This window comes from Lepisma saccharinum, chromosome 14 (assembly GCF_977018435.1).
Source record: "Lepisma saccharinum chromosome 14, izLepSacc3.1, whole genome shotgun sequence".
Lineage (NCBI taxonomy): Eukaryota > Metazoa > Arthropoda > Insecta > Zygentoma > Lepismatidae > Lepisma > Lepisma saccharinum.
In genome coordinates, this window is record NC_139242.1 from 42,956,930 (window position 1) to 42,970,360 (window position 13,431).

General features: G+C 38.6%; 1 protein-coding gene across 2 annotated transcripts in view; it reads right to left on the reverse strand.

The window, feature by feature from the left end:
- The window catches only part of LOC145998499 (uncharacterized), a 98,725-nt gene that overhangs the window by 30,829 nt on the left and 54,465 nt on the right, over nucleotides 1-13,431 (reverse strand). Inside the window, exons 4-8 of one of the 2 annotated variants that reach the window (XM_083134918.1) lie at nucleotides 12,241-12,276; nucleotides 10,980-11,118; nucleotides 8,719-8,780; nucleotides 6,601-6,652; nucleotides 5,473-5,525 (exon numbers count right to left, since the gene is read on the reverse strand). In XM_083134918.1, coding sequence (XP_082991044.1) covers nucleotides 5,473-5,525; nucleotides 6,601-6,652; nucleotides 8,719-8,780; nucleotides 10,980-11,118; nucleotides 12,241-12,276 — 342 coding nt within the window. The remainder of the gene's footprint in view (nucleotides 1-5,472; nucleotides 5,526-6,600; nucleotides 6,653-8,718; nucleotides 8,781-10,979; nucleotides 11,119-12,240; nucleotides 12,277-13,431) is intronic. The other variant, XM_083134919.1, reaches the window with a different exon arrangement.

The window sequence follows — 13,431 nt, forward strand, 5'->3', positions numbered from 1 at the left end:
ACTGCCTTCCCACTTACCACTGCACACCATTACAGCATCTTTTAACCATGTATACCTTCCTGATAGATCCACAGCATCCTGATTATGAGCTGTATATAATCCATCATCCTCCGGAACTACGGCACGTGATATATCCAACACATGCCGCACCATAGCAAATTATTACTTTCCTAACAAGAAATTTTCCCACTACTGAATAAATACCATCTAAGTGAACTACCCCCAGAATAAGTAAATCTGTACCACTTCAATACTGAAAACACACTTAGACCATCACCTTGCAAGGGAAAACATTTATGAAAACAATGCACTTACCAAAGAGTAGGTGTAGCCTTCTAAATGGAAAACGAGGACAAAAAAAAAAAAAAAAACTCCAAAAAGACACGTCAGTGCGTCGAGAGAAAACCCCCTTGGAACATTCGCTGTGACTGTAATTTCAGTACGTTTGGAACGGACGACTGGAGGTAATTGCAGTCTACACAGTGGTTTGGTGTTCCCGAGGTACTTTGTTGAACGCCTTGCTGCGAAGGGATATCTAGCTCGAACGACACTTTTCAGGTGGCCGCAACTAGGTTGTAGCCCCAAACATTCACCGTTGAAGCTCTGGTCACAGTACCAGTCCTTTCTTTCTTTCGTTGGCTCTGGTTTCTGTCCTCGTTTCTCATTGGCTGTTTGGTTCTAAAATCTTGTTTGGTAAGTGTCTGTTCCGAGACTTTGACTCTGACTCTCTCCATCACGTGCAAAGTGCAGCTTCCACACTCACTCGCCGATTGCAAAGTAGTGCAAGGGAAGCGATGCATAAAGGGCTCCCCCAACAAGTTGGGGGTACTGTCCCTAGAGATGTCAGAGCCAGAGGCCGGAACAAGCTAGAAAACCCAAATTCCCGAAGCTCTTCCATGGATTCCCGAGATCGATCTAGGTCACCACTTGCCAACAAAAAGCAGAAACTTCCAGAGAGAACAGACTCCAGACAGAACAAGACCGGAGTAAACACACAGACACCAGAGCTGTACAATTTCCTTCTTTCGAACTACGACACCAAATACAAGACGCCAAAACATATCCTAAATCAAATCCTAAAATATGTGCCAAGAGCTTCCGTTAATGAAATAGTCTTCACCAGGAACGGAATACTTATAAAATCTACTGACCCACATTTCTCCACCATTATCAGAGACAAGGCCTCCTACCAAATTTTTGGTACAAATGCCAATATGAAGCCACTAACCTCTACACGTCCAAAGCAACCTCCTCCGCCTAAACGAGCACCAATGCTATCAGTGGTGATTCGGGGTGTTCCCCCTGAATACACCGACACAGAAATCTCTGAAGAAATTCAGGCAGAAGGTCACACCATCCACAAGTGCATGAGAATCCGAAATGACAACGGACCAACCTATATGGTTCGAATACTGACAGTAGATAAAGATACCGTGGACGAACTATTGCACAATGGAGCCTATATATATTGTCGAAAGCACAGAGTCGAACCTTCCAGGACGTCAACACCACTGCCAGTGCGTTGTGAACGTTGTCAAACATACAATCAGCACACTACAACCAACTGTCCAAATTCAGCCATCTGTGGATACTGTTCTGGGCCACATTCTACCAACACTTGTACAAACATCCAGAACCCGCCTAAATGCAACACATGCTCTGAAGGACATCCTACTTACAGCTATAAATGCCAAGCCAGACCTAACCCAGAACCAAATCACCCTGAGCTTGTTGTTCCCATCCGCACTATAGATAGCTCAACCAAACCGGCAAATTCACTAATGGACCCAATCACTGTGGAAGATCTGCTACGATTCTTTACTATTACAACTCAAAACATCCAGCCATTTCTACGCACACATATTCTGGACCAAGTCATACTCGCTGCAAAAACACTTTTCAAACTGCAGTTACACGCTACGTATACGGGACCACATGTTCATTTCAATATCAACCCTCTTGAAAACACAAGTACATCCTAAAACAGTTTTCAGACTCTTCATAACAATCATGGGTTATTCTTTTCTCTTCTTAAATATTCGCTCTTTAACAAAACACAAAAGCTTATTTGAGACTGTCTTGCAGGAAAAGAATGTATCAGCTTTTGCCTTCAACGAAACATTCCTAACGCCAAAATTCAAACCCAAGATCAGCGGATATAATATGATTCGACATGATGGGCCAACGGAAGCTCAACGTGCAAATGGAGGGACTGCAATTGGCTTCCGAAAATCATATCCGCATAGAGAACACACTTTACCACCGCATTTCAACCTGCCGGAATACAGCATAGCAACAATATATCTGAGACACAGAAGCATTACCCTAGCAACCATCTATGTTCGGCCTGGACATCCTATACCATACAACTTTATCAATTACATTGAAAACAGCTACAAGCATTACATAATCATGGCCGACATAAATCTCCATAGTCGACCACAAGTCGAAAAGCGACAATTTCACCAAACTATAGTCAACTGCCAAAATTGCCATTTCCACCAACTTCCGAAACCATCTAGACCAATCAGCAGTACTTCTCCAGATGTTGTACTTACATCGACTTCCCTTCTTACAAATAGCAACGTGGATGTACTTGAACCCATTGGTAGCGATCACGCACCTATAATCTTTACAGTTGACGCACCTGCACCAACTCCTCACAAACCCTTTCTCATAACAAGGTACTCCTACGATCAAGCAGACTGGGAAACATATCGTAATGCAATCGAAAACTCCGTGCAAAACGCAGATACGCCAACAAACGATAGGGATCTGGATGATGTAGTCCCATTACTCACTTCTGCCTTAACTGAAGCTGCGAAAAGTACCATCCCACTTCAAACCATCAATCTATATAAACCAAAATTACCGCCGAACTATCTAAAACTGATTTCAGCCTCCAGGCGTGCCTTCCGAGAGTATGTTGTAACAAGAAATCCTGAAGCGTTACGGCATCATAGACAACTCCTCCGCACGGTACAAAACTATATCATTGCATATAAAAGAAGGAATTGGATAAAAACGTGCAATACACTGGCTGATACAACACATCCATCCAAATACTGGCAGCAATTTAACAAACTCACAGGGAAAAGGTCAAGAACTACATATCCCATTATAGTCGATGGGAAATCCGTAGACGACGACCAAGAGAAAGCAAACGCCTTTGCACACCACTTTCAAGGTATCTTCACACCACAAACTGAACCATTACACCAAACAACCCAATCACGTACAGTACAACGTGTCTCAAATCCACATAACCGAGCTCTCAAACCTAAAAATGACCATAGTATGGATGAAAACGAACCTCTAACCTCACCTATAACACCAGAAGACATAGCATGCGCAATATCTCGGAAAAGGAACACTGCTCCAGGCTTCGACTCGGTAACCTACCGACTCGTCAGAGAGGCTCCAAGAACCTTTCTGCTAATCCTAGCCACCATATATACCTATATACTACGAACAGGCTACTTCCCGACAGAATGGAAAGTTTCCAAAATGCTGCTGTTCGCCAAACCCGGGAAACCTGTTCGCGAAGTATCCTCTTACAGACCAATACAGCTCACATCGACCCTCAGCAAAATCTTTGAAAAAGTACTTGTACGCAGATTGCACCAACACCTTTCATCCAAGAAGCTTCTACCAGCACATCAAGCAGGCTTCCGACCATCCATCAGCCTCAACGACCAACTTCTGAGATTGATAACAACTATAACAAACCACTATAACAAGTCCTTGCCATCGTGTCTTCTTTTATTCGATCTCGAAAAGTCGTTTGACAAAGTATGGCATTCGGGATTAATATATAAACTCCACAAATTCCAACTTCCTCAATGCTACATTCGCCTTATCCATTCGTTCCTGACAGGCCGCATGGCATACATCTCTCTGAACTCGGCAACATCCTATCCCATCTTCTTGCACACAGGAGTCCCACAGGGGTCTGTTTTGTCACCGCTGTTATATTTAATGTATGTAACAGATATGCCGACCATGGATACCAGCACACACGTATTCCAATTTGCAGATGACACTGCTTTCCTAACTCTTGGGAAAACAGTTCAATCCATTAATAAAACACTCCAAAAGGCCGTAGACTCCTTTATTCGCTGGTGCAACCAATGGAAACTATCAATAAACTCTTCAAAAACTCAGGCAGTAGTTTTCCTACCTCCCCACTGTCGCTCCAAAATACACCGAAACCCCAAACTCTTGGAGATTAAAATAGAGGGGAGACGCATCTTACCTTCAAATCACGTAACATACCTTGGGGTTACCATAGATGAAAAACTGACCTGGCGTCCACATTTAGAAAAGATAAAGAAGAAGGTAAAAAACCGCCTAAACCTATTATGGAAACTGGTGGGGACATCTTGGGGATTACACCCGACAACAGTTCTAACCACCTACAAAATGTTCTTGCGCCCAGCCATCACTCACGGGCATATTGCTTGGATTGACGCTTCTGCTTCCTTCTACGACCAACTGGAAATCTTTGAACGGCACGCATTTAGATTGGCTTTCCGGATTAAATTACCTTATCCCACAGCACTACTGTATGACAGAATTTCCTTCCCGACTATTTTGTATCACGTCGAGAGCCTTCGCCAACGATACATAAACAAAGCCATGATATCCGAAAACCCAGTATTCTGGAATACCATTCATCTTGACATCCGACATGATGCAGCACCTACACATATGTATACGCCATTACAACACCTGCTCACCATGTATTCAAGTTATCTAGATGATCTAGACCCACAGAAACACGAATACGATATATATCATCCATCGCAGTTATCACGCCATATTTATCCCACCACTACAGCCTAAGCAGTACCAACAATACTCCGACTCCAAATATCGAAATCCATATTTACAATTCTCAACCATGCTCAAAAGTAAGATACTCCAAAAAGAAACTGATTACCAGGTGTAGTTAGAGATTGGTTAATTCATGAAAATCTCCAGACTAACAATTGTCTATTTTGGTGGAGCAGGAAAAGTTTCTATAATATGTAGTATGTACAAAGATGTGGCAAGATTGCTAATAGCTTACCATGTGAAATAACCATATTTTAAATCTGCATTGTTATATTCGTAAATTACACAGGCAGCAAGGTAATGTTGCAAAAAAGTTGTGGCAACGTTAACCCCTTACATACCTGACGTTGCTACATAATGTTCAGTATATGTTGCGACAACGTTGAAATAAATTACCCTTAAACGTTGACACAACGTTTTCGCAACGTTGTATCAACATACATTCAACGTTGTAACAACGTTAGGTATGTTAGGGGCTAACGTTGCCACAACGTTGTGGTAACGTTGCCTTGTTGACTGGGTTGTATTGTTTAGCTCCTATTATTTGTTATTCATGTACACTTTTCTATAATAACAAACTAGTAGGAAATAATAATAGTTATAGCAATACTGATGATTAATAACTAAACAAATTACCAGCTCCTTCTTGTTTAGATCTCCGTCTTTGTGGAAAATTTCCCAAAATTTCCCTGAAAATGAAGATATCCAAATTGGTCAAAAGAGTACATGGTACATAATAATCTCAACTTTTGTGAGCATATGACATTGCATTTACATTACAAATTTTCTTATTATTCAAGAGACAAGTAAAGGATTTTGGGTAAAATTAGAGGTGGCTAATCAATTATCAACTCACTAGTGACCAACTCTCCCGATTTTCCAGGGATCTTCCGTATTAGAGCTGATTATTTTCTATCCTCTCGTATTGACATTCTATTTCTCGCGTATATTATAATTAATTATTTTGTTTAAGATTCTCAATTACATAAACATTTGCTGGAGTGACGCCGCATCGCTAAAAATGTGCAAAATTTGTCGCGGCTAAATCTCCTGTAATCTCTCGTAAATTGAATGCCTAAAGTTGGAAATCTCTCTTAAATTCATTGCCGAAAGTTGGTCACCCTAACTGACACCCAAACCAGGGGTAGAAAAATACATAGCGCCTGAAAAATTTCACCTGGCGCCTGAATTTTCAAATCCAGTTCTAAAATATTTTCTTCAATAATTAGAGTTCACTTATGGAAATTTACATTACCTTAAAGAAAAAAAGTACAGTATATTAATTTTGCATCACGTGTATCATCATTAAATCAGAATAATAAACATGCCATTATGTTTTTTTGCATTGCTGCTAGCCGAATTTTTATATCTGCAGCGATATGGTAGAATGAATTGTAATTATTTATGGCTTTACCGGTAGAGCCTTCTTCAGGAAGGCCGCTCCGGAACAATAATTAATTGCTTCTAATCCAATACTGTATTAATTATTAAATTAGATGTTTTAAGGTGACATTTCAAAATGTGTAGCTTTATTTTAATTGGATTCAGGGCCTTCTTAACCCGTATTTGCACACAAAGAAATTGCTGGCTCCTGAGAAAAGGAAGTATTTTGAGTTTTGTCTACCCCTGTCAATAAAATTAAGTCTTTTTCAAAAGGTGAAATCGGTCACACTGAGAAACTTTTTGCAATACTCAAATTTATTATCGATGATTGTTGAATGAATTAACTTAAATCGTATTAAAAATATTCCTAACATATCTTACCGTCAATGCTGTTGTTTTTTGCACATTCTTCCGTGAGTTTTTTCATGGGACACTGAAAAAGATAGCACTCAATTACTTCAGCTGCGCATGTACACATGAATGACTCCAATGTGCCATATCCGAAAACACCATTAGATGATGCACAATTCTAACCTAATAGAGCAATCCAGACCAGGATTTATATATTTATAAGCCTAGGACTTACATAATCACCCACCCCTCTCAAATATAGAACTTCAGTTACAACTTTTAGGCCAAATTACATCAGATAGTACTTAGTTAAATTTTTAGCGTTTCACCACATTTCATATATATTATGGCCCTTGTCAAAACATTTTTTTCCAGTTGAGGCCCCTTTGCAGATGTAATCCCTGGCAGTAGCTGTCCCCCTAAATCCGGGCATGTAGCAGCTCAAAAGAATAATTGACACGTATGATTGATATTATCAACAACAAGCATACATCTTGATATGGAGCATTCTACGAAAAGTGATCCTACTCCATGTTAGTAACAAAATGAATTAATACGGAAATTATTATTGTTTTTAATTGCATTAAGGTTTAGATGTTTGTGAATGCATATAATTTACACATCACCAATAACTGTTACTAGCATCTGCAGCCTATATGCTTCACAGACAAGCGAAGTCAAAATTTGCTACATTTTTAAAACGCCACACACGTAACGCACCCTTGTTAATGTTTTTTATTCATTCAGCTTATGCCATCATACTATTTTTTTCATTTGTTAGCAGACACCACAAAGTAATTCATAATTCCATGAAACAGTTCTTTATGATTTTTTTTAACCCAATCTAGAACCTTAAATTTTGTGTGCAAAATGTCACACGCGTAACGCTGGAATGTTCCATGTACAAAAACCAATTTTGGGAGCATAATTTCAAAAATTAAGGGTAGCATAATACGTGTATAACGAAATTTTAAAATATGATATTAAATCACAATTCTTTGAAAATTGTAAAATTCTTACTGATTGCATTGCAACCACAGGCATTTTACATGAGAGGAATTCTTCTATGTCCTCTGTGTTTAAGTGAGTGTTTGCACGGCTAACTACGTTCTTAACGCGTGCGCAGACCACACTCTGGCGTGGTGTTGACTCTGTAGCCTTGTATAGGGATCGTGGGTTCGATCGCTGGAGGTACATGGCACAGTTGGTTAGGTTACCCTTTAACTGTAGGTCCTTCATTGACTAGCCTATCTGAGCACAAAGTGGACTTAAACTTTTAACGTGTGAGGTTATGTGTATGGGTGTTGTTTCGTCTTTATCAATTCTAGTACCTATGCATCCCTGAACCGGAGACCCGAGGAAGACATTCCTTATAGCAGTGCGAAAACGTCAACAAAAACATCAATTGTCCTTTCACATTGACAATTGTTTTTGAAATATATATTTTTTGTGAAATATACCTAAGTATGTTACCAAAGCGTGTGTTTCACTTGGTGTGATTTTTAAAAACCACAGATTTATTAATAACGAACTGTATAATGTAATAAATAGGACAACGTTCCTATATTGACTGTGATCAAGATATCTACAAATTGAACTCAACTGAGTGCATTTTCTAATACCTGACTACTAGTAATTTTGAATACTATACAGCTACTCATAGTTTACTGAACAAATCTTGTAATCATGTTTACCCTTTACAAAGTTGATATATTCTCGTTTGTATATCATATAGTATTTCTTCATCCTTAATAAACAATTCAATATACGCAGCAATTTGCGGTAATTCAGAACCTGGTCGAACGATTAACGATAGACTATAGTGCAGGAGGCCTTAGAAAGAGCGTTTCGCGGGCTAACAGCAGACGTCGCTCGCACACCATTGCCGATACTCTCGTGTCGTCTGCTCCTCAGCCGAACAAACAGGCCGAGGTAGCAAGAGGCAGAGGTCACTCACCCTTCCAGAAGGGTGCAGCGAGCTAGCTGTGGCAACCGGGCTCGCTCATTCGCGGACCTGATTGGTTCTCGCAGACACACCCCCATATTGCCGTCTTCTGAAAGCCCGCGAAGCGATCTTTCTAAGGCCTCCTGCACTATAGCAGCTTAAAATACGGATTATGACATTGAGTAAAAATGCTACATACTTACCTCGGGAATAGCTTTGTTTATGCACATAGCTAACTTGGCTCCAGATTCGCATTTGTCATTCTCTGGAAAACAACATTAAGTGTTACAGGTCAATTTTATTCAGAACGTTATAGCATAGAAATTTTAGTGCATCAGCGCTTGATCCAGACGAAGGCATCAGATTTTGGACTGTAAAACAGGGTGCAACAATTATTATTATGCCGTAAAATACTGTATTCATCTTCCTTTGCAGGAATAGGAATGGGATGATGAATTGTGAGAGCTATCTGTCATTACGGGAATGGGTTTTAAGGTGCAGCAGCTTTCCAAAAATATAGCTCTTTTCATACTGATCATTTGAGATATGTATTTTTGGACATGAAATCAACTAAAATGAACACACTTTGTTGCACCTTTTTGCACCTTTTCGTGAGATTAGCACATTAATCCCCCCCCCCTTTACCCACTCTTTGATTCTACAGCACTCTTTTCCTTCCTTTTCTTTCATGTTTTGTTAAAAAATTGGACAGAAAAATGGATTCTTAATCTTCTTTAGCAGCTGTATAAAATCCTATAGTTTCATTTTGTAGAGCAGAACGAAAGCTATAAAATGGTATAATATAATCATTGCAGCGCCAATATTTTCCAAGAAAATGTAGTTTCTCCATATATAAGGATCTCCTGAGCTCAAAGCGTCAGCGTGTTATATTTAAAAACATAGAAATGTTGAGCGTAAGCCAGTATAACAAGTTGATTGAAACCCAGTAAGTGCCACGTTTACTGCCTAAATACTGATTATCTTATGTAATTAATACTAATTATGATATTTGCTACAATATTGAATAAAGAACGTTAATGTAACTGCACTGCGTTTGACCTGTATAAAGGCATTTGATCAGCACCTTTTTAAAAACATTTGCAGAACCTTTTTTTCCCCTTTCCCGACCATAATTTTGCACCTTAAAATCCTTTCCCTAGTCATTACAATCAATCAGTGGTTAAAGAACACTGTAAAGATTGGATTTAGAATTCGTTAGTGTTTAGTTACCCTGTTTAGTGACCTGTGCTTTCTAACATGTGACTGCGGTTTACAAAAATGCTTCTATTTATTGGCAATAGGCAAATACCATCTTTCGACCAAGTCTTAACTTTCTATTAGATAAGATATTTTCTTTTCTTTGCAATACAGCAGTGTCTGCCGGCTCTGTGGCCGAGTGGTTTGCGCATCACGCTACGACGCCAGGAGTCCCGGGTTTGAATCCTGGGTAAGATATGAACGTTTTTGTTTGTCCGTAATGGAAAAGTAGAGATTTAAGTCAAATTTATAGGAAGAGACAGCCGACTTCAGTGGCGGAGTGGTTAACACAGCTCGCTACGACGCAAGAGGTTCCGGATTCGAATCCCGGCCTGGCCATGGGTGTTCTTTGTGAGTGTTCTTTCATTAATTTCATCAGATCATCACTCATCCTCATCTTCGCGCTTAGCCAAATGTGGCAGAAAAGGGGAAATAAAATAAACCAAATCAATTTGATAGAAAATGACGGGAAAATTCCGCTTAGGGATTTTCCTGCTTAAGAAACAAAATTAAAATTTTAGCGTTAAGTGGTCGACTCTTGGACTCGCTACCAAAGTTGCCGGGTTCGAATCTCGGCCTGGGCATGGGTATTTTGTGTAAATGTCCCTTCATCAATTTCATTTAATCATCATCATCATTCATCCTCGCCATTAGCCAGAAGAGGCAGAAAAGCAACGCCAGATACAAATGCAACAAATCAATCAGAATACACGAAGTATTTCACTGAAAGACAAAATATAAATGAAGCATTATAATTATCTTTTTTTTAATAATCAGTGGTACATTTTGTCAAGGCTCTCGAAATGCTCTGAAACCAGATAGAGATTTTCGCTTGTTGACTTATTTTGAAAGCATTGTCATTTTGTTAACACCGTGTAAAGGCAGTGGCATGCCCAGGTATTTCGATAGGAATGGGGCAGGGGCTACTTCTATTTAGTAGTCATCTCTCATTTTGCCATCTTCTCCTGCCTTTGTCGTCTTTTCTTTTCGAAATACTGGGCTAAGGGGGGTACACGATACTATGTAAATATATAATTTCAATAACATCTTGAAGTGTATCACCTGAAGACTTATAATAATTGGCACTTCTTGCACTTCCGAAGAGCACTAGTCAGCAATCTACAACTAAAAACAACTATCCCTACATTTTACACACCTGTAACTAGGAAGATTACGTTCGCTGGAGAGAAAGATATTTATATCTTACCTACAACTTTGGATTCGTTTTTACACATCTTCAGCTCTTTCTTTGCTTTCTCGATCTCCTTATCAGGTGTACCCTGCTTCTTCAACATCTGTAACGTACGCTCGCATCCTTCTTCATCCATCTGGCCGTCTTTTTTCATCTGGAAAATTAGATTCACTGTGAAATAAATGTCTTAACCCTCCGATGTCCACAGGAGTACTTGTAATAGTACCTATAGGGTGGCCACAATTAATTTTCCCTTGTTTGTTTGTTTGTTTGATTTGGTGTTTTAAGTCCACTTTATGCGCAGTAAGGCTAATCGGGACTGGACCTACAGTTTAAAGTGGGATCCGAACCACTTGTGCCTCCACCGGGTATCGAACCCGGGACCCCTTGATTACAAGGCAATGACGCTACCACTGCGCCATGGGGGAGGCCCAATTAATTTTCCCTTAGTGCCCTCTGGAGCCCAGTCGAAACTGATTGGGATGAAACTTGATATAGAAGGTATGGAGACCATAGGTAAGGGAATGCTGACGAAAAAAAAACTTTCAATTTTCACCACCAGGTGGAAATATGGTGCTGAAAACTACTGTATTGTGCAAGGCCCACAATGAAAGGATGCGAATGACTTATATTGAAAATCCTTGCAGCGTATTTTATGTAACCTTGAAGTAAAAATAAAGAAAACTAGATTAACACTTAATTGCTTTTTTTTCTTTGCTTTGTTAGTTTAAACCGCCAACAAAGGTTTTATCTAATTATTCAACTACTCTATTGCAATTTATGAAAGACAAGCTTTCCTTTTAAGAGCGAAAATTATTTTTAAGTCACTTTATAGAATTTTAAGGCCATTCTATAGGCCAATTGTTTAGATTTTTTAGGTCATCAACTTCCGAACCTTACTGATAAGGAATATATACGGTAGTGTGGATGCTTATGACATTGTCCATTGTTTTCCCCACGTCGTTGTGTCATCATCCATTTAATCAGTTCATCATTCATTCTCATAGTCGCGAATCATGCAATAAGAAAAAGCGACGTAAAGTAGCTTAAAAATTAGAAAGAATGAACTTTGGAACTCTTGATTTAAAATCAAAGTTTAAATAATAATTCCATATTAACGTGTATTATCCTGCATTTTAACCCGCTAGCAGTCAAAACTGGTTTTATTATTTTAAAACTTTTTTAAAAAAGTAAGTATTATCCGAATTAGAAAAACAAGAAATGAATTTAATGAATAACATCAGTTATTATATTTTCAAGTGTGAATAAAACTTACCCGGTGCATGGCTTTTGATATGCAAACGGCGAAGCACTGGAATACAGAGGGAAAAAATGAATTACGTATAGTATAGCAACAAATAACTTAAATTGTAATATTAAGTATGATTTCCAATAAATTCAATGTAAGGAACCTATATTTCAAACAGCAAACAGCAAAAAATAACTTAAATTTTAATATTAAGTATGATTTCCAATAAATTCAATGTAAGGAACCTATATTTCAAACATCCTTTCATTTTTTAAGTAGGCTACTTAAAAAAAATGAAAATTATTATCATTAAAAATATATATAATTTTAGTTTTAATTTAAAATATTCATAAAATTCAACGTCTTGGACCTGATAAACTGTTGCATTTAAGCACAGAATATATCGAAATTAAAGTTCCATTTTGGTTCTTTTATTTAAGAAAAGTTCTCTACATAGCGTTAAAGGATTCAATGACAACTTAGAGAGAAAATTTTGCGCCCCGGGCGAGAATAGATTTTGGCGTCCCCGGCACCGAATTCGATGTCCCTGCCTCACTTGCGACATACAACATTGTATGCTATTCTCCTAACTGAAACTTGTATAAAATTCACTTGCAAGCAACCAGACAGTCAAAAAATGTGATTCAAGGTATGATTACACAGGTATACAAATGTCATCTTCTTGTTTCTTTCTGAAATTATATAATACATTTCTTAATGATTTCGATGTGCTGAGTTCAAAAATGACAATTAAAACTTTGATTAGCTCAGAAAACCGAGATAAATCTACTTTGATGAAGAATATTTATTCGTATAGACATACAATGCAGTGTAGGCAACTTGCAACACAGTCTCAATATAATTAAATTCTCTAGTCATTACAATTTAAATATAAAGTTGGAACACAGAATGAACACATTGCATCACTGTATACTAGCTTGTACGATGCGTCGTTGCACTCATCTTATATGAATCATCAGGTGTTTCTTAGGTGGCATTCCAACAATAGTCTGCTAGCATTGATGGGCTCTATTGTCTTGGGTAGCGTTTTTCCATATCTCCAATAGCCTGATAGAAACGTCCTCCATGCACGTCACTGACAGAACCACAGTTGTTGGGCAAAAGTGCAGATGGGAGTGAAAAAAATGAATTTTCAAAGATGTTGCACCACTTTTTATCATAACATGACAGCATAGTTTCTACTAGTTCTTTGTAATT